Source organism: Fusarium flagelliforme (assembly GCF_020744385.1).
Source record: "Fusarium flagelliforme strain FIESC 12 MPI-CAGE-AA-0113 chromosome Unknown B0J16scaffold_6, whole genome shotgun sequence".
Classification (NCBI taxonomy): domain Eukaryota; kingdom Fungi; phylum Ascomycota; class Sordariomycetes; order Hypocreales; family Nectriaceae; genus Fusarium; species Fusarium flagelliforme.
In genome coordinates this window covers 1,862,233-1,886,059 of record NW_025763508.1, presented here as the reverse complement: position 1 = coordinate 1,886,059, position 23,827 = coordinate 1,862,233, and the positions used below count along the sequence as shown (strand labels likewise).

Below are 23,827 nucleotides of genomic sequence, written 5' to 3'. Positions count from 1 at the left end.
TCTTTGAAATTATCAGATTACCTATCCTACTGTCCTTCTCACCCTCCGTTTCCTCTGTTGGGCTGCACTGTATCGACTTCGGCGCAAGCATCAATACGTCTACTCTAGTGCGCCCGTACAGTATCGTTATCGGCACCTTGGATTGCCGCTCAGGCCCTCCCCTCCTCTCGACTTAACCTTTTAAGCTTCCGCTGCTACCTACCTACCTACTTGATGTCTTCTCTCGTCTCCGACTTTCTCATCAATCCCGTCCTGCGTCAAGCTCGTCGATTCTCCGAAATCTCACGATCTACCTTCATTGGCGATGGAGGCGATTCGACCGAACATGCCGACGCAGTAAGCGATTCTGGTCACGCCGATAGTCCTGTGTCTTCGCCTGTATCTGCACCTGTACCCGAACCGGCACCTGCGCCGATCGTCGATTCTCCCCTCACTCGACCCCTCAGCGTCTCGACCTTGGAAACAAGTGTCGAGGAACCCGAACCATTACCAATCATGTCTCAAGACTTACCTCCCCGCGATCATATCGGAATAGCTTTGAGCCCGCTCGGCTCCCGTCGAATTCCGGAAGATGATGGCATGCGGGAGCTGCGATCTCGTATACATATAATCAATAATAAGGATATACCTCAATCTGACAAGGCGCGGTTAATCCATGATGCTCTATTGGAAGGTTACAAGTCCTCAAAGACCGTCCCGCTTGTCAATAAGATCCTGGCGAATGGCGACAACTTGGATCAACCACTTTCACAGTCTCCGTCATCACCAGCGTCACACCCATTGAAGTTCTGGCAGAACCAAACCGAAGAGACATTCATATTGAGCGAGGAGGATAAAACCCCGACGTTTGTACCAGTGAAACCGCCGAAGCGACATGGAAGTGAAACCCCGGTGGAAGCTTGCGACTTGCTACCAGAAACTGAACAGCCTCTCGGATGCCAGCACTATGAACGAAACGTCAAGCTCCAATGCTTCACTTGTAAGAAATGGTATACATGCCGTTTCTGTCACGACGCAAACGAAGATCATAACCTCATCCGCACCGAGACCAAGAACATGCTCTGCATGCTCTGTACAACACCACAGAAGGCTTCGGATATGTGCATCAACTGCGGAGAATTATCCGCTTACTATTATTGCGATATATGCCACTTATGGGAAAACCGTCAGAGTAAACCCATTTACCACTGTAACGACTGTGGTATTTGCCGCCGAGGCCTAGGTCTAGGCAAGGACTTTTTCCACTGCAAGGTGAGAAAGCCGCTGTTGCTTCATGACATCGATCGCTAACTTGCACTAGACTTGCCGTGCATGTATCTCTACCTCGATTGAGGGCTCTCACAAGTGCATTGAAAGGTCGACAGAATGCGATTGTCCTATTTGCGGCGAGTACCTCTTTACATCTCCACGGCCGGTAGTTTTCATGGCTTGTGGTCATAGTATTCATAGGAGATGCTATGAACAGCACATGAAAGTATCGTACAAATGCCCGATCTGCAACAAGAGTCTCACAAATATGGAGAGCCAATTCCGAAATCTGGACGTTGCCATCCAGACCCAGCCGATGCCCCCTGAATTCCGGGATACTACCGCTGTTATATTGTGCAATGACTGTTCTGGAAGGAGCACAGTTCGGTATCACTGGTTGGGTCTGAAATGTTCTATATGTCGGTCGTATAATACTGTGGAATTGAATATTATCGGGGGCGATCGGTCAACAGCACAACCGTCTATGAATGACGAGGGGCAGCCTGTGGTGGAAACAGGACGAGAACCCTCTGGCTCGATTAGCGGCAACCGAGGAGCAGTGGCTGTAGGGAACAGGCGAAGGCACTCATCCCATGCCGCTGAAACTCAATTCCGTGCGCCCGACAGAGTCGCAAGATCAGTGTCACCTGGCAATTTGGGCTTCGATTCAATCATGTCACATCTGCCACCGGACGAAGAAGATGAGGATGATATTTTAGGGCTCTGGCGAAGCCGGAACCGAGGCAACGCGTCGGACCATGACGAAGACTCTGAGTTGGAAGATCTCAGTGATGCGCTATCTGATATTGAAGATGAAGACGAGGACGAAGATGATGACAACGATATTGTTCTTTTTGGACATCGATGAGTGGTTCTCTATATCACACTTGATGCTGTCATACTACTTTACAATCAGACTGGGTTGAATTTCTGCAAGGCGTTTTGGGGGAATGGGTGCATGAACCTGGGCGACGGACCCCGGTTGGAGACTGCTTGATTACATGCTTTCGATGGGACATGGTATAGGCGGTTTGCATCTTGGGCGCTTAGTATTCTTCTTTGATCTTGGTGTTTCGAAATTGGGACCAACGGATAGCATGGGTTTTTGTATAAGTGAACAAGGATAAATCAAACTCTATTCAGACCAGAGTCGCGATCTGTACTTATAAGGTGAAATGCAGTTTCCCGTGAACGCCTACCATAACCGTATTTCCATAAGTTCCACGTCCAATCATCAATGAATTTGTTTTAGAGTCTTTTTTCGCATCAGCGTCTTCGGGCTGCTGCGGCAGGTTGTTCCACCCGCTGTCCCTCCTGTCTAAGTTCCTTGATAACTTGCTATATGTGCAAAGCACTCATCAGCACGGTTTAAACTCTCTTAAACACGATCATGACATACCGCCAAAGCCTCTGGGTTAACTCCGCGCTCGATCATAGAGATGCAGATAGACAGAGTGCGACGATCAAGATGGCAGTTCTACAGTGGTACAAGTTAGCGGTCTAATCAAAACATGAGTTGTATCTTAGCAGGCTCTCATACAAGAATTGTAGATATCTCATGGAGGATATCCACGGCCTGTTGGGCGGCAGCATGTTTGTCTGGTTCGGGCATGATGGCGATTGATATGAGTTTGGTTTGATATGGAGTGTGAAAGAGAGGGAAGTGGAGGTGGAGATTTACAAGTTACAGCAGACGATCATGGCGGGGAGACGCGGAACGCGATTTGGCTTGGGTTGGCGTTCACATCATGAAACTGAAACAACCTGATTGCAAAAAAAGTGACCATGAACATACCAAGTAACTTTCAGCGGCTGAAAGCGTCACATAGGCATACTATTATTCAAGAATTTCAATAATGTTCACTGGGTAGCTCGTTGAGGCTCTGTTCATCAAATGAGGTATACAGTATCAGTCTAGATATCAGAGAAATTGTCCTTGGAGGCTTAATTTAGGCCGCCAAAATAAAATAGTCTGCCCGATTACTGGTCTGAACCTCCATGAAGTGAACAAGTTATTTTCGCCTATACAAATCAACAATTCACAAGCTCAAGATATAAACATCATGGCCAATCCAGGTTTGTTATAAACAAAACAGTGAACTTCATATACAGGTATAATATCGTTTGAATCGCACATAGGTCATAACAGCATAATCCAATCAATCAATCAACTCTTCAAGACTTCATAGCCTCCACAAACAATTCTCTCATCCCTTTGAGCAAAACCACCAATTCCCTCGATTCATTGAGCTTATCAAGAACTTTCTCAACCTTTTCCCTCTCAAGCTTGGGCCGGCAGTGCTTTACATCGTAGTCGCGCGAGCTCGTCACCAGCTCAAACCAAGCCTCGCGCTCCCAGTCCTTCTCATCAATGTGTGTATACACAAACTTGAGTCGATCGTCGTGACCAGCCCCCTCGATCTTAAGACATAGGTTGGTGATCCAAAAGTCCAGCTCGGGTACGTTGAAGCGTGATTGAGCTTGTTGCTGCTGAGCATACTCGCGTTGAGCGGAAAGTCGGGCTTCGATCTCGGCTTGGGTTTGAGCAATTTCGGCCTTGAGGCTTTCCCGAGTAGAAAGGTGGTTGTCGCGCTGGGAGGCGAGAGAGTTGATAGCAGTCTCCATCTCGCGGGTCTCGGCTTCTTCCTTCTCGATTGTCTGCTGGTGCGTCGAAGTTTTGGCCTGGATAATTTCGATGTCTCGCTTCTTCATCCGTTGATCCTCTGTGCGAAGGTTAGCAGACATTCAATGCGCTTCTAGGAATTAAGTTATCGTACCTTGGAGCTCAGCAACGTTCATGCGAAATTGGTTGCGCTCATCGAGAACCCGCTTACGACCTTCTTCAATGAAGGCATCAAATCGGGCGGTGAACTTTGCCATGCGGTCGCGCAGGTCATCGAAGCCAAAGTTGATATTGGGCAATTGGTTTGCGACAGAGGGGCCAACAGGGGCCATGCTCTGTCGCATACTTGCGGAAAAGGAGGACTGGAAATCGGTAGCCATCGCGAACAGTTTTGATACTGGAAGATTGATCGAGAGTTTAAGCAAAATGTTATTTGGCTAGCAATTTGTTGTCGCGAAAAGAGTGTGGGTGATCGTGGTCATGCGAATCAGGTATTAATCTACCTAAGGTACCTAATGCATGTGGATGTATTTACACCATTAGATTGCGTTGCTCGGTCGACTATCCAGGTGTGGCGCATGTCGATTGCACCGCCACGTGGGGCCGTCGAAAGCTTCAATCCGTCCAGTCCGTCTAGCATCGCGTAACATGCATAGAACAACTCTTTACAGAAATTTACTTTACTTACCGCTACAGCTTTCATATAAATGGTTTGCTGTCTGCGCTCACGTCACTCTCATTCTATCCCCACAAGTGACCTAGGATGCCTTTTTAGTGCTCCAAATACAAACAACTCCCGCTCGAGACTCTCTTGCGCCTGCACCTGCACCAGCCCATCTCGCGATGAAGAAAGGAATATCGACCAATTTTTTATTACAGTGGAAATCGATAGTCGGACCAAATGGTTGAAGTTGAGAAAAGGAAATTCTTCACGGACCAAATACACGGTCACGTAGGGAAACTTACTTACTTATCAGCAAAAGATGCGACAACCCAAGTTGGCGCTCTGCACACCAGTCGCATAACGTCTGAAGGTGAGTTTCAGAACCTTTACTTGCGCGCATCGCAGTATTGACCCGGGTTTCTTCAGCGCCGCACTTTAAAGTCATTGGATCTTCAGCAGAGCTCTACCCGCCTTCAAAAAGCCCATCCCCAGAAATCTCTTCAAGTCTTTGGCAGGAACGAAGGATCCAGAAGCGATGGCTTCTTCAGGCTCATCCCGAAGCCTTCATGGGCAACTCTGCCATTTCTGGACTATTGGAAGAGAATATGGTTCGCTACTCCAAAGTTGAAGGAGAGTTGAGCGACCGACCTCTGCTTTCTATCGGCCAAATGACGAATATAGCCGATCATTGGATGGTTTCGGGAACGCCAATGCTCGCGGCTGCTACAGGAGAATCAGGACAATTGCTAAGACTAGCCCGCATTGATGAATCAAAATGGCAATGGGAAGCTGACAAGCACACGACTCTTACGTCCTCTGTAATTGACCCTGATGATCCTGAGGAAGAGGCTGTCTGGATTAGCGATGGCTTGCCAATTTCTCAGGTCAAATTTGCAACCAGCTTATCGCGATACGAAGCTGTCCGTTGGCTCATCGTTCAGAAGCAGACTTCGACCACGATCCTCAACCCGGAGTATCACAAAGTCCCAGTAGCGCAGTCCTCTATTGCCGACTTCAACACTCAGCAGCCTCGATTGTCTCGAATTAATCCTAACCCAATCCTCGTCATTCCGCATAAGATGACTGGTGGTAACGCCCAAATGGATGTTGCTTTTAACCCGAACGCAAAAGGGCAATCACCACAGGTTGCCATCATTGATGAGTGCGGATATTGGTCCGTATGGGACACCTTTGGAGGCAGAGCGAGAACGCGGCTATCGTCTTCGAAGCTCGGACATATTTCAGATGGGTTGTTGAACGAAATTCCCTCCACAGCAGAGTACAAAGCTGCAAAGCACGGGATTTTGTTTGTTGGCACTGCCAAGGTGGACAGTTTCTGGGAGGACGAATCGCAGAATGATGAAAATCCTGAAGGGCTGGCAAAGCGTGCAAGTCATTTGTTGATCTGGAATAGGGAAAAATGTGAAGTTCTTGATCTTGAATCGCATATGGCCTTACCTCAGCTGCCACTCTTCGTTCTTCCAAAGAAACCTGACGCGATTCTTGACATCAGGGTCAGTCCCGCCAACCAGAACCACATCTTTGTTTTGACTATGCGGACTCTTCACTGGATCGATTTGTTTCCAAAGGGAGAAGACGACGATGAACCATCAAAACCCATCATCTTGATTTCTTCTCCCCGGTTACTGGATAGCGAGGCAATGCGCATGACGACTTGCTTGACTTCAGAAGGGGGGCAACAAGCTGTCATGGTGTTTGTCTTTTCTCCGACACGCAAACAAATTCAGACGTACTGGTTCGGGTTTTCAAAGCAGACCGGTCTTCCTTACTGGCACCGAGACGTTTTAAGCATACCTAATGAGAACAATACCTTCAAGGGTGCAGTTCAGTCATTAGAATTTCACCCTGTCAGCCTCGCCCAAGACGGGCAGCCCTCGCCTGGCTTAGGCGGTGATTATTACCGGGCAGGTGTTCAGTTCTACCAAGGAAGCATCCTCAGTAAGGACCTTGGCGTACAATATTGCATTTGCGGTTCGGTCAAAGATCGCAGCATGCAATTGAAGTTACCAACTGAACTTGCTGTGCGGTCCAAGACAAATCAAGCCCAGCGGTGGAAGAAAAGGCGCAGGAATTTTCTTCGATATATGGACAACGCCTTCGTGCTTCCAGATGGTGTAGCTGATAATATCCATGAAGTTGTGGAACGTCCTGATCGATCTACCAAAAACGCCAACAGGTCTGCAGTCTTCGGGCCCATACGCCTTAAACTTGATCTACTGTGCCGCTCTCTTCAGAAATCTCTTGTTGCAGTCTCGCAAAGTATTCATGATATACCTCCCGCCCTACTCTTCGCTATACAGGAGAACATCACAGAGGGCATGAATGAAGGACGGCTTCCCCTCAAGACTTGGAAAGAGATTGGCGACGAAATGGGTTCTATGGAACTGGTCACTGACAATGATGCAGAACAGCCAGATATACTTGACTTGTTCTTAGGTGACGATGGGCAAACAGTAGTAACGCAGCTAGGAAGACAAACTTCGGAAGAGTGGATTCGGGAACTTGTCAGTTTATCACATCTCAACCAAACATATGTGGATCTCTGGCTTGATCCTTTGGAGGGAAGATTGCCTGACGGAGAGGAGGAATTAAGGAGGGGCTGGATAGCAGACTTGGCCAAAGATATGTTTCTAGCAACTGCTGGAGTCATGGTTCAGGACACGCCGCTGTTGGGCCCGGCAAGTCAGGGAGGAGACGAACGAAACCAGCCCACTCATTCGAGTGCAATGCGAATCCAGTCATCCCAGTCATCACATGGTGGGATTCCTTCCTCGCCTCTTAGCACGACATCGAATACCACCAGCGACGACGCGATTAGGCGGCTGCAGCTCCTGGCACCTTCGTTGCGACTGGATAAGATGGAATCAGTCAAACAATCAAGTGTGTTGTCACACTGGCCGACCGAGCGTGGTGTTAGCACAGATGATTACATTTCTAGCGTTGCTATTGCCAGCGATAAGAAGTTTGACGATGCGAGATCGCGATTGCGCAGGATAGAAAGCAAGCGCAAAGCACACGCAGAAAAGTACAAGCTGCCGCCAGCCATGCGACAAAGCGGTGTTTCCACCCCCAAGAACAAACAGTCGCAGTCACAAATCCGGACAGGAGGACTCGGCGGACCACCACGGTCATCTCAGATGCTTCCCCAAAGAGAAGACCCTACAGAGTTACCTCCCATGCCTGCTGCACCAACGCCTGCGCAATTCATGTCAAGTCAACAAGGAGCTCCGAGCTCCTCTCAAAGCCAAGGAATCTTTGGGCCTAGTATTGCCATGAGTCAGCCAGTATCAGGCATCTTCGGGGATAGGAAGAAAAACAAGAAGCCTAAGAGGAAGAGCGGATTCAGATAGACGAAGCAACCCATCATTGATTCGAATATGACCTGCACGATCCGACACTATAATGGGCCTGCAATTAATATTAACCAATTAATTAATCATAAAATTGACTGGGTCACATTTATTATAGTTGACTTTGTACTATGCAACTTGAGATTGCTGTTTTGTTCATGATATCCCGGATCCAATGGCTGTGTTAGGAGGGACCCAGTGCTAAAACGTCATTTTATTCGCTATTGGACAGGTTCACTTGACTTACAACCAACATCAACTCAACCACAACTACAACCACAGACGATACAAAGTCTTTATTACAGCTTTGAGTCTTTATTCTAGACGAACTCGCATTTGACATCTCAAACAACTACCCATCATGTCTCACTGCCATGATGAACACTCCGGCCACGGCCATGGCCACGACCACCATGAGCATGACCACTCAGACGACATCACTCCAGCCGTGCAATTCTCGCTCTACAGCCAAATCAACTTTGATCACATCGTGACTCTGAACGAAGCCCCTCGCGATGTTGGACAGCAAATCGTCAAGAAAACCTGGCAGGAAAGACTGAGCACTGAGCCTGAGCTGGCGAGCGATGTTGATGAGCAGCTCCTTATGACAGTGCCGTAAGTGCAGCCTGTTCACTTCAAACTTCATTTGATACTGACTTATACCAGATTCACTGCCCAGATCAAACTTCACTCTATTCTTATTCGTACATCCAACTCCGCCTCAGCGCCCAAAACTCTACATCTATTCATCAACCGTGATGACCTCGACTTTGCCGCTGTTGAGGAGTCAGACCCCGTGCAAACCCTCGAGCTCTCTCAAACAAGCGATCTCCAAGAGATTCCTGTTAAGCGGGCACTGTTCGGCAAAGTGCAGCAGCTAGTTCTTTTCTTTGCTGACAACTTTGGAGATGGCGACGAGGATGTGACTCGCATTTCTTACATCGGCTTCAAGGGCGAGTGGACACAGCTCGGAAGAGCGCCGGCCAATATTATCTACGAAGCTGCTGCTAACCCGGGAGATCATAAACTCAAGGGCACGAGTGTGAATCAGATGGGAAGCGGAATTGGAGGCAGAGGACCTGGAGCGTAGGTAGAGAGCAAAGATGAAGTTCAATACTCAAAGTCACAAGAAGTTACTGAGATCCTCTCGGTTGTTAGAAATACTAAAAATATCAAGGTTTCCTCTTTAAAGAATTATTATCCCACATATAAAATTACTTGATCTTCTTGGAGTTGTCGTTCTCATCCACTACATTATAGTGCTCAACGGTGCTAGCCGGGAATTCTCCGGGCCTTGCAAAAGATCTCCGGTATCTCAACCTCGCCCAAAATATTTCACCACTATCAACCGATCCAAAGCCATCCGATCGGCCACCTCAATTCGTAACCCACGGCGGCATCAATTCCCCTTTCGACCCTCGTCGACCTCGCCGCCAGAAAAAATGCCTCTCCGACTGCCAATTCGATTGGCTCTTCCCCGGCCATGCGCCGTGGCCGCCCGCCCTCTCCTCCTCCCGCTCACAGCAACCCGTGGTGTAAAGAATGGATGGTCCACGGCCCCTCCTCGCAACAAGCACAAGCGATTCAACCAGCCTTCTTCCGGTCTTCCTGCTCTTACGACTGGTCCCGCTGCTGCTCTTAAGCGAAGAGAAAACACTACACCTCTACGATCTGGCGTCCTCGCTGTGAAGAAGGGCATGACAAGCATGTTTGTTGGAAAGACCCGTGTGCCTTGCACAGTGCTGCAGCTCGATCAGGTTCAAGTCGTCGCCAACAAGACTCGGGAGAAGAACGGATACTGGGCTGTGCAGATTGGTGCAGGTTCTCGTGATGGACGAAACGTTACCAGCCCGCAGCTGGGTTACTACGAGGCCAAGGGCATTGCACCCAAGGCTGATCTCGCTGAATTCAAGGTCAAAAACCAAGATGGTCTTCTACCCGTTGGTGTTCAAATTCTTCCCGATTGGTTCAAGAAGGGCCAGTACGTCGATGTTAAGGGCCGATCACGAGGTATGGGTTTCGCTGGTGGTATGAAGCGCCACGGCTTCTCCGGTCAGGAAGCTTCCCACGGTAACTCCAAGAACCACCGAACGATCGGTACAACAGGTCCCTCGCAGGGCAGTGGTAGTCGAGTCATGCCAGGCAAGAAGATGCCTGGTCGCATGGGTAACGAGTTCGTGACAGTACAGAACCTCAAGGTCATGATGGTGGATAACGAATTGGGAATTGTGTTGGTTGGCGGTCCCATTGCTGGTCCTAAGGGTCGTGTCGTCCGTCTCCAGGACGCTAAGAAGCGAAAGGCCCCTCCTCAACCTCATCGTGAGGCTGCTCTCAAGACCTTACATGAGCGAAACCCTGACCACGAGGCGAAGCTCCAGGCAGCACGGGAGAAGCATCTCCAATTGAAGAACGAGAGAGAAGAAGCACAGCTAAGAGACCAATGATTGTACTAAGGAATGTATGAGACGTTTTGTACTACGTATGAAAAAGGGGAGAGATCATAAGCGGGTTTTTTGTATTATACACACACCATCTACTACTGTACAGATTCGACTACAACCGGAGTACCCAGGGTTATCAAATTTACTTTTACAATAATGCTCTCTTCCCGTAATATTTTTTTGATCTCCACCATGCTTCACTTGTACTCGACTTGCTTTCGGAATCCTCTTGTAGGAGCATCCTCCTCCAGCGGAGGCAAGTCCTCTCCACCACCAATAAGCGCCTTGAAAGGATCGCCGTTATCCAGAAGATCCAGCCTTGTGCCGTCCTCCATGGTGAGACTCCACTCTGTAGTAGAGAAGAAACCCTTGCTGGTAGGTCTGTTGCTAGCGAAGCGCATAACACCTTCGCCCTTTGTGCCACGCACAGAGAACCAGATATCAATGCGACCGTGCAATTGATTCATCTCTCCATGGATCCAAGGAATCTGGTGTCGGAAGTAGATCTCGTCTCCGAGAAGAGCACGGGCTTCGGGGTTGGTCCGTAGGGCATAGAGTGTCGAAGAGACAACCGGTGATGACATCTTTTGGTAGTTGAAGATGGCAACGGACGAAGCGGCCACAATGAGGAGGAAGATGGGGAATGTGCGGCGCCAGCGGAATGTCACATCAGCAATATCTACCAGATTTAATCAGTACAAGTTATTAATTCATTGATCCATCAATTGTCCGTACCTGGAAGCTCTCTATCCGCCCTCCTCGACATCATGGGCCCATCGCCAGGCTTGGGCGCGGGAGTTAACCATCTCCTCTGAGCAGGTCTCAATGTGACAGTCCTGGTCTTGAGAGCAGCCGCAAGTCTCCTTCGGAAGATCCGAGGCAGCGCTAGTTGTTGCGACATGTTGATTTGGCTGTGGACTGATTTCTGGTGATCAATCAATCGTTATGGTAGTTAATCAGCTGAGGCTCAACTCGAATGAATTGGCATCGGCCGAATTTTGCTGCCGGTCGCCGACCGACGTTCTCAAGGGAGAAGGTGGGGCAAGGTCGTTTTGTGGCGTCATAAGACTGAGCCTCACTTTGAACCCGTGGACTTTGTGTCCTTGTGACGACGACGTCTTACATCACAACCTATGTCGTGTCGACGGCACCTCAATTTCTCACCTATCAAATTATTTTTATATGGCTGTGTGAGGCGCCTTATAGTCTCAGCTACCACCATGCCGAATTACCAGGGTACAACTGCCCGTTTGAGGCGTACATTTCATTACCCCGAGGAGGACTCAACCGACTCACAGCCAGAGGCTCTGGATGAAGAAGGTATGTCGCTAAGCCATAAATGAACTGAAGAGAACCTAACATGGTCTCCAGAACAAGAAGACTATATCAACCAGCTGGCTGCTGAGAATGCTGCCCGTGATGTCCAGTTCCGTCGCTTCCTCCTGGCCATCCCCCTTCTCGCAACTATCCCCTACCTCCCAGCCCTCATAAACCCCTCTACGGCACTTCTTGCTCTACTCAGCTTAACGTCTCTATGTTCAACGGCATACTTACTACACCATCAACCGCCCGCGTCTTCAGGAATTCCTTTCCTCGACAACTGGGCACGGCCCAAGACGCCGCGACCCACGCGCCCACCGTCACTGTCGACGAGGGACTCTTCAGGTGTCTTCGACGACGACGATGGGGATGAGACAGACGATGTGCATTATGCGCCTCGTGGGCGACCGCGACAGCGCAGAAGTTCTTTCAGCTACATCGAAACGCGGTCGCCCCTCGAAACTTATCTACCTTTTCTGAACCTAGGTCTGGGTGTTGTTTTGATTTTGATGGCTTGGGCAATTGGCAGAACAAAAACTGAAGCTGTTTGGCCTGGAATGGGGTACTTGCCATTAGTAGTTTATGCGATTATTCTGGTTTCAAAGATGGTTATGGGCAGTGTCGACCCTGAGAAGGAGTTATCGTCGCTCAAATATGACTACAAGGGCGCTTAACGCTCTTTTATTATTATACTCGCTGGAAGACGCAAATACATAGCTACCAGAGTAGATCTATCTAATCAATGCAATCCTTGACTTTGTTTCTTCTTTTCTATTCAAACCGGGCCATTGCAGTCGTTACGCGGGCATGTCTCATTATAAACCCATCTACATGTCTATCGAATCATTGAAACGCAGAATGCCATGGCTCTTCAAAACTCCATCAACACCCTTAGGCGGCCGTGGGAAAGGGTCTGTCATAGGGCTCGCGTTAGGTGAGTCGGACGACTTATCTGTCACCAATGCTAGTCCATGAGACTTGATAGCATCCACAAGGGCCGGCACCATATCCTATTGTTGGTCAGCATCGGCTCAAATATCAAGCAAGGATTTAACGGTCTTCTACATACCAATAGTGGGGAATAGCATATTAATCCCATGAAGTTATTGCTCTGGGCAATTCTCACGACCTCCTTGATAGAAGCGCTTCGTCTTCCACTGCTCAAGGCTGCATCGTTGACTCCTGAGGACTCCTCCCGTCCGAGATCGTTACATAGAAAGACGGGGAAGTTAGGCTGTTTCCAGTTCAACGCGGTACATAGTCGAGGGCTATAACTGCTAAAAACAATCGATCGCACAACGTCAGGGGACTGCGCACGTTGTGTACGAGCATGCTCAAATACAATGTTGAGGATGGAATCGACGAAGACGTTGACGTCCAATGCAGGGCCCAAAGAGAAAGCCTTTTCTTCTTCCGGTGTAGGATACAAAACCTGGAGGTTAACATGCATACCAGGGTTGAGAAGTGCGAGTGCTTCTTGCAGGGTCACGCCAGCAGTGGCAAGAATATGGTAGACCTCAGCAATGCTCTCACTTGATTTGTTGATCAAACTGGGGAGATCTGTTCGGCTATTGCTTCTGATAGTCATAGACCCGAATTGCTCCAGTGTCAGTCGACAGACAGGAATATCAAGACCAGCACATGTTATTGTCCATCGAGGCCAGAGCACAGGAACCCCGTCACTCGTGTATTGAACAAAGAGTCGTACATAGTCTCCAGAAAGGCTTGAGCCGGTGACGATGGCGCTTGTCGGTTGGTTAAATTGACTTGTTGCTTTCCAGTAAGTCTCAAAGTCGGTGATCTCCAGGGGTTTGCCCTGGAACGGCTTGATAACCTGGACAGTGAAGCTGATTTGCCCAATGGCGCGAAGGCGAGGATCAAAAAGAGGTAGGCAGCACACCGAGGTGCCTTGAAGTCCTTTGAAAATGCTTGACAAAGCAACTGTCTTGGCAATCACCTTCGCACCATAGGTGGGGAATACGTCAATGTCCAAACTGAAAGTATCCAAGTTGTCGACCTGGAAGGAAACGATACGTGTATCTTCTTGGAAAGGTAGGATGATGTTCTTAGGTATGAGATCCGAAACTTTGGAAGAAATGGTAAGGCGAGCAGCAGGGTACTTGCCATCCTGGAAGAAAACAAGAGGTTGCTCGTCCACATCTCCAAACGAGATTTGAACGACCGTCTTGGTATCGAGGAAATTGTGGCCATACCTGCGTAATGGTATGATTGGAGGAGGAAGCTCGAGCTCGGGGATCGCATCGGGGTCAAGCGACATGGGCAATGGTGCAGTGCTTGAATCCATAGGGCCCAGGGCAGGCTGCACCATAAAGGGGCTGGCTCGAGGTCGTGTGTTAAAGGGGGTCAGCAACTTCATACATGCAAGATGCCCCTCCCAAGCCGCATAGTACATCGCAGGAAGATCCTTTTCATCCACAATGCTAGCGTCGACCCCAACCTTGAGTAGTGCCTGGAGGCAGTCGACGTTGCCTTCGCTTGCGGAATGAACTAGAGGTGTCCATCCATAGAGCTTGTCGATTTGGTCTAGGTCAGCGCCAAACTGTTTTAGTAGAAGCAGCAGCTCTGATGTTTGACCTGCTCTTGCTACAAGATGCTGAGGGTATAGTCCTTCAGCATCGGGCAAAATCTTGGCCCCGTGCTTCAGGAGCATCTCGACAACAGCAACTGAACCATGTTCGCATGCAAGGTTTAGAGGCACATGGTCCGCTTCAGAAACCGGGTCGATACGTGCGGATCTGGCGAGGAGAAGTTCGATACAATCGAGATGGCCGTGGATGATGGAATGGATTAAGGGGGTGAAGTTATCGTGGTCCGTAAGGTCGATCGTCTTTTGATTTGCTAAATTGCTGTCAGTAAAGTCAATGAGTGGTTACTCTGCTCCAACTTGCCGTCAAGAAGAAACTTCAACATTTCCAATCGTCCGTGCAGACTAGCATAGTGCAGAGGAACCCGACCGTAGACATCTGTCCTGTCCACGACGACGTTGACCGACAAGCCCCATTCCAAGACATATTGCTTTCCATAGATGGCGGCTTGGTGCAGACAGTTTCTTTCATTGATGTCGTCGTATGAGTGGAGGTCAACAAGGCCTGTGTCAAGTAAAACTCGCAGAGACTCTTGCGGGGCTTCGGAGATAGCTGCCAAAAAGGTGCGTGTGACCCTTTCCATCAAAGAACTATCACCATCCCCAGCATCGTTGGCAGAACGCATCCGCAAAAGAAGGTCCTTCAACGATTCGAGGTTTCCCGTGATGACAGTGTCGAGCAGCAAGGTATCGGCATCCCCCTCATCGGTACCAACGAAGTGCTGCGATGTTACAACGTGCCCAGATTGGAAGTTGACCTGAATACCATCTGACCAAGCACCGAGTTCTTGCAGGCTCGTAGTGGCTTGGTCAGACAATTCGCTGATGACTGTTGCATTGAAGAAAGGTTGAACCTCGACCGCCCTTGAGAGGTAAAGTTCCTTAGTCTTGGATTTGGAAGTCTTGTCCCACTTCTTCAGGATCTTGGAAAACGCAGTGCCATTGATCTCAACAAACTGTTGGAGTTTGTTCAAGTCTGTAGCAAACTGTTGGAAGCCTTCCTCGAGGGTGGTGAACTTGGCAGAGCGCCGAGAGATGCCTTGACGAGACTGTAGCACCTTCTTCTTGTCTAGGAGTGTCTTGAGACGAATCTTGAGCTACTGTGTGTCAGATGGTGGTAGCGATAACGGTAGGGCTTTGAATCGGACGTGTGACGAACCTCGGCCTCTTTCTGCAGGTAGAAGGCGTTGACCTTGTCGAGTTCCCGTTCCTGTTCGTTGTTTAGCAGCCATACCGGGATGTTCATGGCGGAAGCGTAACACCAAAGCTACTTACCAGTTGGAAGAAAAAGGTCGCCTTGTTGGCTTGAAGAGCGGCCTGGGAGTCTACGGGGGTGGCTGAGCGGAGAACATCATTTTGTGATGTTAGGGTAGGGGTCGCGGACAGCTTCTTGATGAGCTACACAGCAGTGTGTCAGTGGAAGTTCAACCAAGTATTGGTCAGGTCAGAAGTTGGCAGCGATCGAAGGAACGTGCTTGAGAACAGCAGGACGAATGGACAATCAAGGAATTGCTTCTCATCAGCCACTGTTACACACAGCGTGATGCTTCTTGCCGCGACAGGACCGGCATTCGTAACTAGCAGGGCAGAGAGTCGGGGAAGTTGGGCCCAGAACGGCAGGTGGGCATGGTAAGGGCAGGCATGGAGACAGAGAAAGAAACAATTTTGACAGCCCAAGCTGAACAATGCAATGCAGACCGAACGCCTGGGAAACAGAAAAGTGATGCAGTGGACCGGGCGCTATGGGATGATAGCGGAGACGGTAGATGGAAGACGGGGCTCTCGGTGGCGGGAAAGGAAAGGTCGCCGGGGGCGGGAATGACATGGGCATACCTTTTTCAGGGCCTTGTAGTTGACAAAGCTGGCAGCATATTCGGGTACCTCGAGTTGGCGTTTCTGGATCTGCTTGCCAAACTTCCTAGAAGAGAACGTGAGTAAGCTGTGGTCTCAGAGTGCTTGCTATGACCTCAGAGTAGCCTTTGTTCTGCGACGAGCTTCCAGCCAAGAGTGGATTCTCAAGTTGCTAGACCTCCGCGTAGTCGGGGAACTCTTGACATAGGAAAAGTGAGGGACGTGTGTATCTTACATCTTGCGGCGTGGGCGCCCTCGGGGGCTCTTGGCGACTTATAGAACAGCAGACAAGGAGTGAGTAAGTAGGAAAGATGGTTACTGCCAGTTCCCTGTTTGAAAGGGAGATGATCGAGTATGTGTGGCTGAAAATATGCGAGTCTCAGTGTCAGTTACAGCGCTTGTGTGGTATCTTTGTGTCTTTTGTGCGTGTGTGCAACAGTGTTGAGGGAGAAGATAGGTAGGTAGCGTTATAGAATCCAACAGCGGAGACATGACCCAGGAAAGGAAGCAAAGCAAAGCAAGGAATGGGTCTCAAGGCAGCTCCATAAGATCAGTAAACAGAGAAGCCAAGTCAGAACAAAATCAGCTCAGTCCGAGACGAAGAGCCAGGTTTGATCGAGGCCAGGTGGAGTAGTGGTCAAGTGTGAGTTGAGACCCTGTGGATGCGTGCATCCTCTGCTTCACAGCAACCACCACCACTTGCTTCCAAGCAATTCCACTTCTCTTTTCCTCTCTGGAACAAGCTCGTGATGTAAAAAGTGACACGATAAACACCCGGTTTCTCAGGGTCTTGCTGCTTAACCCGTCACCCGACAGCACGGTTCCCTTGGAAAGACGACCTTCGAGATCGACTCCTTGAGGGCACGTGGGGGGGTATTGTATCCAACTTCAATGCTCTAGGCTCAAGGGCGTGAGGTCTCAACGGCCGGCGACAAGAGAAGACTCTCCAATAGTATGCTCTTGACTTGACGTATGGCATCCAAATGCAGGCAGTTATGTATGCTCGGGTAAGGGTCCAGTGTAGATTTATGAGGGCGAGGGGAGGAATTGGATGGATTCGATTGGATATTGATTGAGAAGCATCACTCACCAAAAAAGCCGAGGCTCTTGCTATTCAACACTCTCAGACAGTCAAAGTGCTATAAAGCACAGACCGATAATATAAGACCAAATACTAGACAATCCCCTCTTTGATCGAGATTCGCCGTCCAAGTAAGGAGTCCAGGCCTGTAAAGACCGTCGTCGAGTTTCAAGGTTGAATTGGCCGAGTCTGAGTAAACTGAACTGAGATGAGATGAGGCTGCTCAGATTGTGTTGAGCTGATTTGACGTGACGTGGATCTGGAGGCGCTGTCGAAAACGGTAACAGTGTTTTTCAGCAGCAACGATCCCTTCTCAGTCAGCACAGAACTTTGCAGCAATTATAGCTGGTAGATAGGTAATCTTCTTAAGAATACAAAACAAAGCCAAGGTCGGGGAATTTTTAATTATGACAAAAGATCGTGACGGGAGCCAAAAACTCGACGTGCCCCTCTGTCTACTAGGGGACCTTAGCAGGTAACGTTAGGTAGGTACGGTGGACGTCCACTTTGACGCTCACAAACTCAGCCCAGTGGCTCGCTCTTTCCATCTAACGAGACGGTCAACTGCAAATGGCAGTCAGAAAGAAGCGGGGACGGCCAATGATAATTCAAGCTCACGATGACTACACTTAGACTAGGTATCCCAATTCACATATAGAATCTAAGCGGTAAATGACCTGGTAATATGGATTGTCCCCTTTTTTTTTTACCTCCTCTTTCTCCTCTTTCTTGAGGGAATCGACTTGATCATGGCCTCTCACTGTGACCTTCATGGTCCCACGATGTCGCGAGCTAGGCGGGGCGTTTTAGAGGTTCGAACTGGCGTCTTCTCATCCAGCTAGTTCCCTAACAGAACCTCCCACCATAACGCTACTCGGAAGATATGCTTTTAGCAAGCATAAGACAGCCGAACGTGCATCCGCTAATCTCGACCCGGTGGTTGCACGATCCGCGCATCCAATAGCTGTCCCGTATTCAACCCCGTGCTCGAGGGACAGGTCCGGCTTACAACTCCGGGGCATGCGATACTACTGTATCTCCATTTAGCTATCGACTGTGGATGCATCGCAACGGAGCCTCTTTGGTGTTTCTCCGCGCGGCGTCGCCCAACTTATCGTCAAATCCAATTACTTGATGTGTTTCCAGTGATAAACCCGAAAGGAAACGTCATGAACAAGGGGGCTTAAGAGGATCTCGGCGCATCCCGTGAACTAAACCCTGCGGTTGGTCTTTGATCTCAGCCTTTTTGTCGTGAACTTCTTAGCCCTGTTGTTGTCTAATTACATCATTGTTTCCCGTTCAGTTCCATTGGGACCACTTGCACGACTCAAGGTGTCTTTGATCTCTTCGCTCTTGAGTAATGACATCTTTCAGGCTTGGTTCGTGCCAGGTAATCAACATCAATACCGGCTGATCGGGTGGAATCACCCTTTCGAGCGTTACCAAAGACCTAGGTCTTGTTCCTCTGCGGGCCAAGCAGCTTCATTTGATCAATATCGTGGGGTTTGTCACAACTCGTAACACGAAAATCACGAATGCAAGAGCAGGATATCATGCTCAAAATACCAAAAGAAAGGCTAATACTATGCTACCTACAGAGCTGTCAACTGCGGTGCGCCCAGAACCAGACAACCCACGTTGGCCATCCGGCCAAGATAGTACCAAACTTTCCAACTTGGTTGCCCTTAACTCTCGATTATGCCCGAACGCCCTGTCCCTTTAAGGGATCAAATAATGACCGTATGGGTATTCCATGCCATCTATCTAGTTCTTCTTTGCCTCAGTCTCTTTTGACTCGCTTAGACTATCAGCCATGGCTTCTGCGGTAGCCTTCTTGAGGCGCTCGCTGTCGTCAGTCTTATCATCCTTGGGCTTCTGATGCGTCTCCCTCTCATCTTCACTGTCTCCCAAACTAAATGGGTCATTCTCTACAATGGGGCTAGGTTCAACAGCTGACATAGGCTGCCACTTGCTTCCTCTTGTGCCACTGGCAGGAGCCGCATCCTTGGGGGGTACTCGTGGTGATGAGTCGTACATGTTGATCTCTTCCGTCTCCTCTTTGAAGCCAACTCGTCGGCCATTGCTGGGCTTGGGCGAAGTTGATGGAGGCGGGGGCTTGTACATGCCAGTGTTGGCCATCGGACGGTTCATCGGAGCTGAAATTGTCAACACTTGCCTTGGCATATTATGTTGGTGATACTTACTTCCATCGGACGAGAACTTCATGCCAGCGAAGTCATCGCTAAGCACTTGAGGGTCCGCATCATAGCGGTCATAGTCACCGCTGCGGCGGCTAGATTCTCCAGGACGGCGGAAGGGTTGTCCTTGTCGTTGGTTCTGCTCTTCGCTCTCATCGAAATTCTCCTCGATCTTCTTCTTCAAATTCGTAATCCATCCATTGACCTTCTCCTGTGTTTCAAAGAACCCCTTTCGAAGGTTCTCGCGGATGACAGGGAGATCGTCGTCGATAAAGCTGTGCTCGCGATCGTCACCCCATTCTGGGCCTTGTTGACCTTGCCTTTGTCGGCCATCGTTGCCTCCGCGGTTGGCAGTTCGGTTCTCGTAAGCACCAACATTATCGTAGTGTTCCGCAAGCTGGCGCGCATATAGCTCATCCGCCTCCATTTGCGACATCTGAGATCGGTTCTGGGGCCTAGGGGGTTGAGGAGGTGGGACATCGGCGGGTTCGTTTTGAGCAGCATCGGGGTCAGTCATCTCTGTGCGCATGTTAGTATGTCGTGTCTTCATAGGGTTTTTTCTTGAAACAAACCCAACAAAGCGTTAAATGCTGGCTCAACGCGACCACCACTAGCCCTCAGCACAGCCTTGATAACGCTCATCTCTACGCTGGGGAAAGCTTCCTTGAGCATAGTCTCATTCTGTTGGGTCTCGGAGACAGGTCGTGGAGGTTGAGGGGGTGCCGTCTCGTTCGTCGGAGTCTGCGCCTGTGCCTGGGCAGGAGCTTGAGCTTGAGCAGGAGCCTGAGTCTGCGAGGTGTTTGTCGCAGCAGCAGCAGCGGTTGTGGTTGTGGTAGTGCCATCATCGCCTCCTAAAATGCCTGATTCCTGAACATCATCGTCGTCAAGATCAAGGGGTCGGACCGTAGTGGGCGACTCAGGACCACTCTCGGTGCTGGTGTTGTTCTTCATGGAAAGGGGATATTAGCACCCATGATCTAGTCGCAGCTATACTAAGCAGTTCGCGATAGGAGTACTGTACCGTTTGTCCGGGGGCTGACATCGTGATCGCACTTCTCTTTGATACGGTTTGTGTTCAGTCTGAGAATCTCACGATTGTATAGACGAAATTTGATTGAGGTTTGTTAAAATATGGGCAATGTCAAGGGAAATTAGGGATTTCGCTTCAGCCTGGCCTTGCTCGTGATACTAATGTCGAGTGAGGCGCGAGGGGTCAATTAGCCTAGACGAAGCTGATGACGTTGACCCACTCGCCACAATGCACCCTTATGCAACGCATCTCTTTGATTGGATGCCACACTTGTAACGAAGCTCGTCTCGGGTCTAGGGTAACTTTAATGCAATGGATCTTCTTCGAGGTTGAATTGTGAACCTCGGTGCTTCACCCCAAAGGGTCGTAAAGTAAGTTAGAAAACAAACTTCGGTGAGGAGAGCGAGAGCGAGAAGCAGTTGACTCTGGTTAAATATCTCCAACTTTCTGTTACTCCAGGTTCTGCGACCCGAACAATCTGATTGCGTCAAGATGGCAGATTTAGACTTGGACGCTTCCTTCATTCCCGCTTTGCACAAGCCAGCAGCTTTGCTACCTATCGCGAAACATCGCGATAGCCTCTTATATGTCATCGAGAAACACCCGGTCACCATTATTATAGGCCAAACAGGCTCAGGGAAAACGACACAAATCCCGCAATTTTTGGATCAAGCAGGATGGTGCTCAGATGGAAAAATCATCGGTGTCACTCAGGTCAGTACTTGAAGAGGCGTTCATATTCATAAAGTTACTGACATCAACTAGCCCCGTCGTGTCGCAGCAACAACAGTTGCTGTGCGTGTTGCTGAAGAGGTTGGCTGTGAGCTAGGCAAAGAGGTTGGATACTCAATACGATTTGAAGATGTAACTTCGGCCTCAACAAAGATAAAATTTCTCACAGACGGTCTCCTCATCAGAGAGGCTCTCGTTGACCCATTGTTGACACGTTACTCTGTTATCATGGTGGATGAGGCACATGAGAGGTCTATCAGTACCGACGTCTTACTAGGACTTCTCAAAAAGATTCGCCGGAAGCGACCCGAGTTGCGTATCATCATCAGCAGTGCGACCTTACAGGCAAAAGAGTTCCTGGAATTTTTCACGAGGAGCACTGATGATCAAACCAACACTAAGAAAGACGGAAATGACAAGCAAGATGAGATTGGGGCCATTGCGAGTCTCGAAGGCAGGACATACCCCATAGATATACTATATCTGGAGTCACCAGCAGAGAACTATGTTGAGAAGGCGATCGATGTCGTTTTCGACATACACAGCCAAGAGGGCGAAGGAGATATCCTGGTCTTTCTTACTGGTCGAGAGGAGATTGACAATGCAATACAAGAAGTCAGTGAGCGGATGATGGACCTCGGTTCCAAACATGGCCCGTTGATGCCGTTGCCATTGTATGCTGGCTTGTCAACAGAACAACAGATGTACGTGTTTGACAAGCCGCCCGAGGGTACGCGGAAGGTTGTGTTCTCAACAAACATTGCAGAAGCATCGGTGACAATCGATGGTATCGTCTTTGTAGTTGACTGCGGCTTTGTGAAGCTGAGGGCATATGATCCAAGAACAGGCATAGAGTCACTTACTGCCACACCGGTTTCCAAGGCAGCTGCATCCCAACGTGCCGGACGAGCTGGCCGAACAAAGCCTGGAAAATGCTTCCGACTGTACACTGAGCAGAGCTATCAATCACTACAAGATGCGAATATTCCTGAGCTACAACGGTCGAACTTAGCACCGGTCATTCTACAACTCAAGGCTTTGGGAATAGATAACATTGTGCGGTTCGACTTCCTCTCCCCACCGCCGTCTGAACTCATGGCCAAGGCCCTTGAGTTGCTATATGCCCTGGGAGCTTTGGACGAATATGCCAAACTCACTCGACCTATGGGTTCCAGGATGGCTGAGCTGGCAGTTGAGCCGATGATGGCCAAAACACTACTGGCAGCACCATCATTTGGATGTCTTAGTGAAATGCTGACTATTGCTGCCATGACAAGTCTTGGAGGCAGTGTGTGGTTTTCTCATGAGGGCGAGAGAAAGAAAATGGAAACATCACGCAGAAAATTTGCCGTAGACGAGGGCGACCATCTCACGCTTCTGAACGCCTACCAAGCTTTTGTCTCCAAGGGTCGAAAAGAAGCAAAGTTCTGCCATGAAAACAACCTTAACTTCAAGTCGATGAGTCGAGCAGTCAGCATTCGAGCGCAACTCAAGCGGTATCTTGAACGATTCAGTATTAATGTAGATGAAACTCTCGCCGGCCAAGCGTCATCGGAAGATAACGCCAAAAAAGCAGAACAGATCCGCCGTTGTCTTACATCGGGTTATTTTGCCCATGCGGCAAGGATGCAGCCAGACGGGACGTTTCGCAATGTGGAGGGTAACATGACTCTTCACGCGCATCCGACTTCACTGATGTTTAACCGCAAGGCGGATTGGGTGATCTTTCACGAAGCGATGGAAACTGGTAGCAAGATATTCATCAGGGATGTCACCAAGATTGAGAAAACTTGGCTCCTGGAGTATGCACCAGAGTTCTACCAGATCACGACCGATCGGCGGGGATGAGAAGAGAGGGATACAAAAGGAGATGGGGCCGTTGACATATGAAACTGCCAGACAGGCCAGGACGGGAAACTAGTTGGACCACGAAAAGCAGTAGCTACCTTAGGACCTAAGGTGGTACTTTGGTATAGCAGTCTAACAGAAATAGCTAGGTTGGCAGATGAATGGCGGTTTCAAAGCTTCGGCATCAAGGATAGCAATGCCAGTTACGGTGTGAGGCATTTCGCCATTTCCCCACAGGCGACATAAAAGATCGATTGCTTGATTTATTAAAGAGATATAGCATGACAGGACCGATTCTTGGCTCTTTCAAGGGACTTCTTTGATCTCGTTATGAGATATTTCTAGGGACATCCATGGTAGTTGAGTAGGTCCTAGCTGTTGGTCATCCTGTCAGATAATTAATTTATCACTGACCGCCATCAGACGAAACTCAATATTAACGTTCACGTAATAGCAATTGAACGGAAGAATCTCGCCAAAGAAGCAAAACAAGCTTCAAACAACCTTATGGGTTCAAGAGCGACCAAAGCAAGGTCACAATGGCGATGGCTTCGTCTCAAAAACACCAGGGAGTTTGTCATATCTGAGACCAAAATAAGCATCCGGTTTCCCCGGCGGATCTGTAAAATATGCCGCGACTGCGGCTCGAGGCCTAGGCCATCGGTTCAAATTACAGGCTCCATATTGACGTCTCTTATAATCGCTAGTTTCTGTAATTTGGGCTCTGATCAAGATTTTCTCGGTCTGTAAGCATGTGCGTACGTAGGCAAGCGATATAACTACAGTACTAGTATAGTAGTAAGCAGAAAAAACGC

At 49.2% G+C, this 23,827-nt stretch overlaps 11 protein-coding genes across 11 annotated transcripts; 6 read left to right on the top strand and 5 right to left on the bottom strand.

Moving 5' to 3' along the window:
- Window positions 1–213: 213 nt before the first annotated feature.
- B0J16DRAFT_323087 (uncharacterized protein) lies at window positions 214–2,116 on the top strand (the record flags this gene model as incomplete). The annotated part of the gene is made up of 2 exons (XM_046125754.1): window positions 214–1,251; window positions 1,301–2,116. The coding sequence occupies 2 exons, from the start codon at window positions 214–216 to the stop codon at window positions 2,114–2,116; spliced, it is 1,854 nt and encodes a 617-aa protein (XP_045980185.1).
- Window positions 2,117–2,396: 280 nt separating this feature from the next.
- B0J16DRAFT_347323 (mitotic-spindle organizing gamma-tubulin ring associated-domain-containing protein) lies at window positions 2,397–2,995 on the bottom strand. The gene is made up of 3 exons (XM_046128555.1): window positions 2,789–2,995; window positions 2,648–2,725; window positions 2,397–2,586 (listed from the first exon to the last, which is right to left on the bottom strand). Exons 1-3 carry the CDS (start codon window positions 2,858–2,860, stop codon window positions 2,515–2,517), a joined length of 222 nt encoding a protein of 73 aa, XP_045980184.1. The 5' UTR covers window positions 2,861–2,995; the 3' UTR covers window positions 2,397–2,514.
- A 209-nt stretch (window positions 2,996–3,204) lies between these two features.
- Window positions 3,205–4,380, bottom strand: B0J16DRAFT_417260 (chromosome segregation protein Spc25-domain-containing protein). Its single transcript, XM_046133663.1, has 2 exons — window positions 4,026–4,380; window positions 3,205–3,971 (listed from the first exon to the last, which is right to left on the bottom strand). The coding sequence occupies exons 1-2, from the start codon at window positions 4,249–4,251 to the stop codon at window positions 3,424–3,426; spliced, it is 774 nt and encodes a 257-aa protein (XP_045980183.1). The 5' UTR covers window positions 4,252–4,380; the 3' UTR covers window positions 3,205–3,423.
- A 149-nt stretch (window positions 4,381–4,529) lies between these two features.
- On the top strand, window positions 4,530–8,009 carry B0J16DRAFT_364249 (RNA polymerase I-specific transcription initiation factor RRN6-like protein). The gene is made up of 2 exons (XM_046129928.1): window positions 4,530–4,905; window positions 4,962–8,009. Exons 1-2 carry the CDS (start codon window positions 4,773–4,775, stop codon window positions 7,904–7,906), a joined length of 3,078 nt encoding a protein of 1,025 aa, XP_045980182.1. The 5' UTR covers window positions 4,530–4,772; the 3' UTR covers window positions 7,907–8,009.
- Window positions 8,010–8,165: 156 nt separating this feature from the next.
- Window positions 8,166–9,104, top strand: B0J16DRAFT_308737 (PITH domain-containing protein). Its single transcript, XM_046124886.1, has 2 exons — window positions 8,166–8,521; window positions 8,573–9,104. Exons 1-2 carry the CDS (start codon window positions 8,268–8,270, stop codon window positions 8,994–8,996), a joined length of 678 nt encoding a protein of 225 aa, XP_045980181.1. The 5' UTR covers window positions 8,166–8,267; the 3' UTR covers window positions 8,997–9,104.
- A 37-nt stretch (window positions 9,105–9,141) lies between these two features.
- On the top strand, window positions 9,142–10,423 carry B0J16DRAFT_347319 (translation protein). The gene has a single exon (XM_046128554.1). It carries the CDS (start codon window positions 9,349–9,351, stop codon window positions 10,348–10,350), a length of 1,002 nt encoding a protein of 333 aa, XP_045980180.1. The 5' UTR covers window positions 9,142–9,348; the 3' UTR covers window positions 10,351–10,423.
- Window positions 10,424–11,350, bottom strand: B0J16DRAFT_347317 (cytochrome oxidase complex assembly protein 1-domain-containing protein). The gene is made up of 2 exons (XM_046128553.1): window positions 11,083–11,350; window positions 10,424–11,026 (listed from the first exon to the last, which is right to left on the bottom strand). Exons 1-2 carry the CDS (start codon window positions 11,246–11,248, stop codon window positions 10,545–10,547), a joined length of 648 nt encoding a protein of 215 aa, XP_045980179.1. The 5' UTR covers window positions 11,249–11,350; the 3' UTR covers window positions 10,424–10,544.
- Window positions 11,351–11,567: 217 nt separating this feature from the next.
- Window positions 11,568–12,341, top strand: B0J16DRAFT_387434 (uncharacterized protein; the record flags this gene model as incomplete). Its single annotated transcript, XM_046131677.1, has 2 exons — window positions 11,568–11,667; window positions 11,719–12,341. 2 exons carry the CDS (start codon window positions 11,568–11,570, stop codon window positions 12,339–12,341), a joined length of 723 nt encoding a protein of 240 aa, XP_045980178.1.
- Window positions 12,341–16,760, bottom strand: B0J16DRAFT_347308 (uncharacterized protein). The gene is made up of 7 exons (XM_046128552.1): window positions 16,359–16,760; window positions 16,106–16,190; window positions 15,548–15,670; window positions 15,432–15,482; window positions 14,577–15,369; window positions 12,737–14,526; window positions 12,341–12,677 (listed from the first exon to the last, which is right to left on the bottom strand). Coding segments are annotated over exons 1-7 (3,027 nt in total). The 5' UTR covers window positions 16,361–16,760; the 3' UTR covers window positions 12,341–12,494.
- Window positions 16,761–18,597: 1,837 nt separating this feature from the next.
- Window positions 18,598–20,584, bottom strand: B0J16DRAFT_173898 (uncharacterized protein). Its single transcript, XM_046122452.1, has 4 exons — window positions 20,424–20,584; window positions 19,975–20,347; window positions 19,409–19,921; window positions 18,598–19,360 (listed from the first exon to the last, which is right to left on the bottom strand). The coding sequence occupies exons 1-4, from the start codon at window positions 20,442–20,444 to the stop codon at window positions 18,969–18,971; spliced, it is 1,299 nt and encodes a 432-aa protein (XP_045980176.1). The 5' UTR covers window positions 20,445–20,584; the 3' UTR covers window positions 18,598–18,968.
- Window positions 20,585–20,758: 174 nt separating this feature from the next.
- Window positions 20,759–23,421, top strand: B0J16DRAFT_173936 (P-loop containing nucleoside triphosphate hydrolase protein). Its single transcript, XM_046122453.1, has 2 exons — window positions 20,759–21,146; window positions 21,198–23,421. Exons 1-2 carry the CDS (start codon window positions 20,925–20,927, stop codon window positions 23,010–23,012), a joined length of 2,037 nt encoding a protein of 678 aa, XP_045980175.1. The 5' UTR covers window positions 20,759–20,924; the 3' UTR covers window positions 23,013–23,421.
- Window positions 23,422–23,827: the final 406 nt, after the last annotated feature.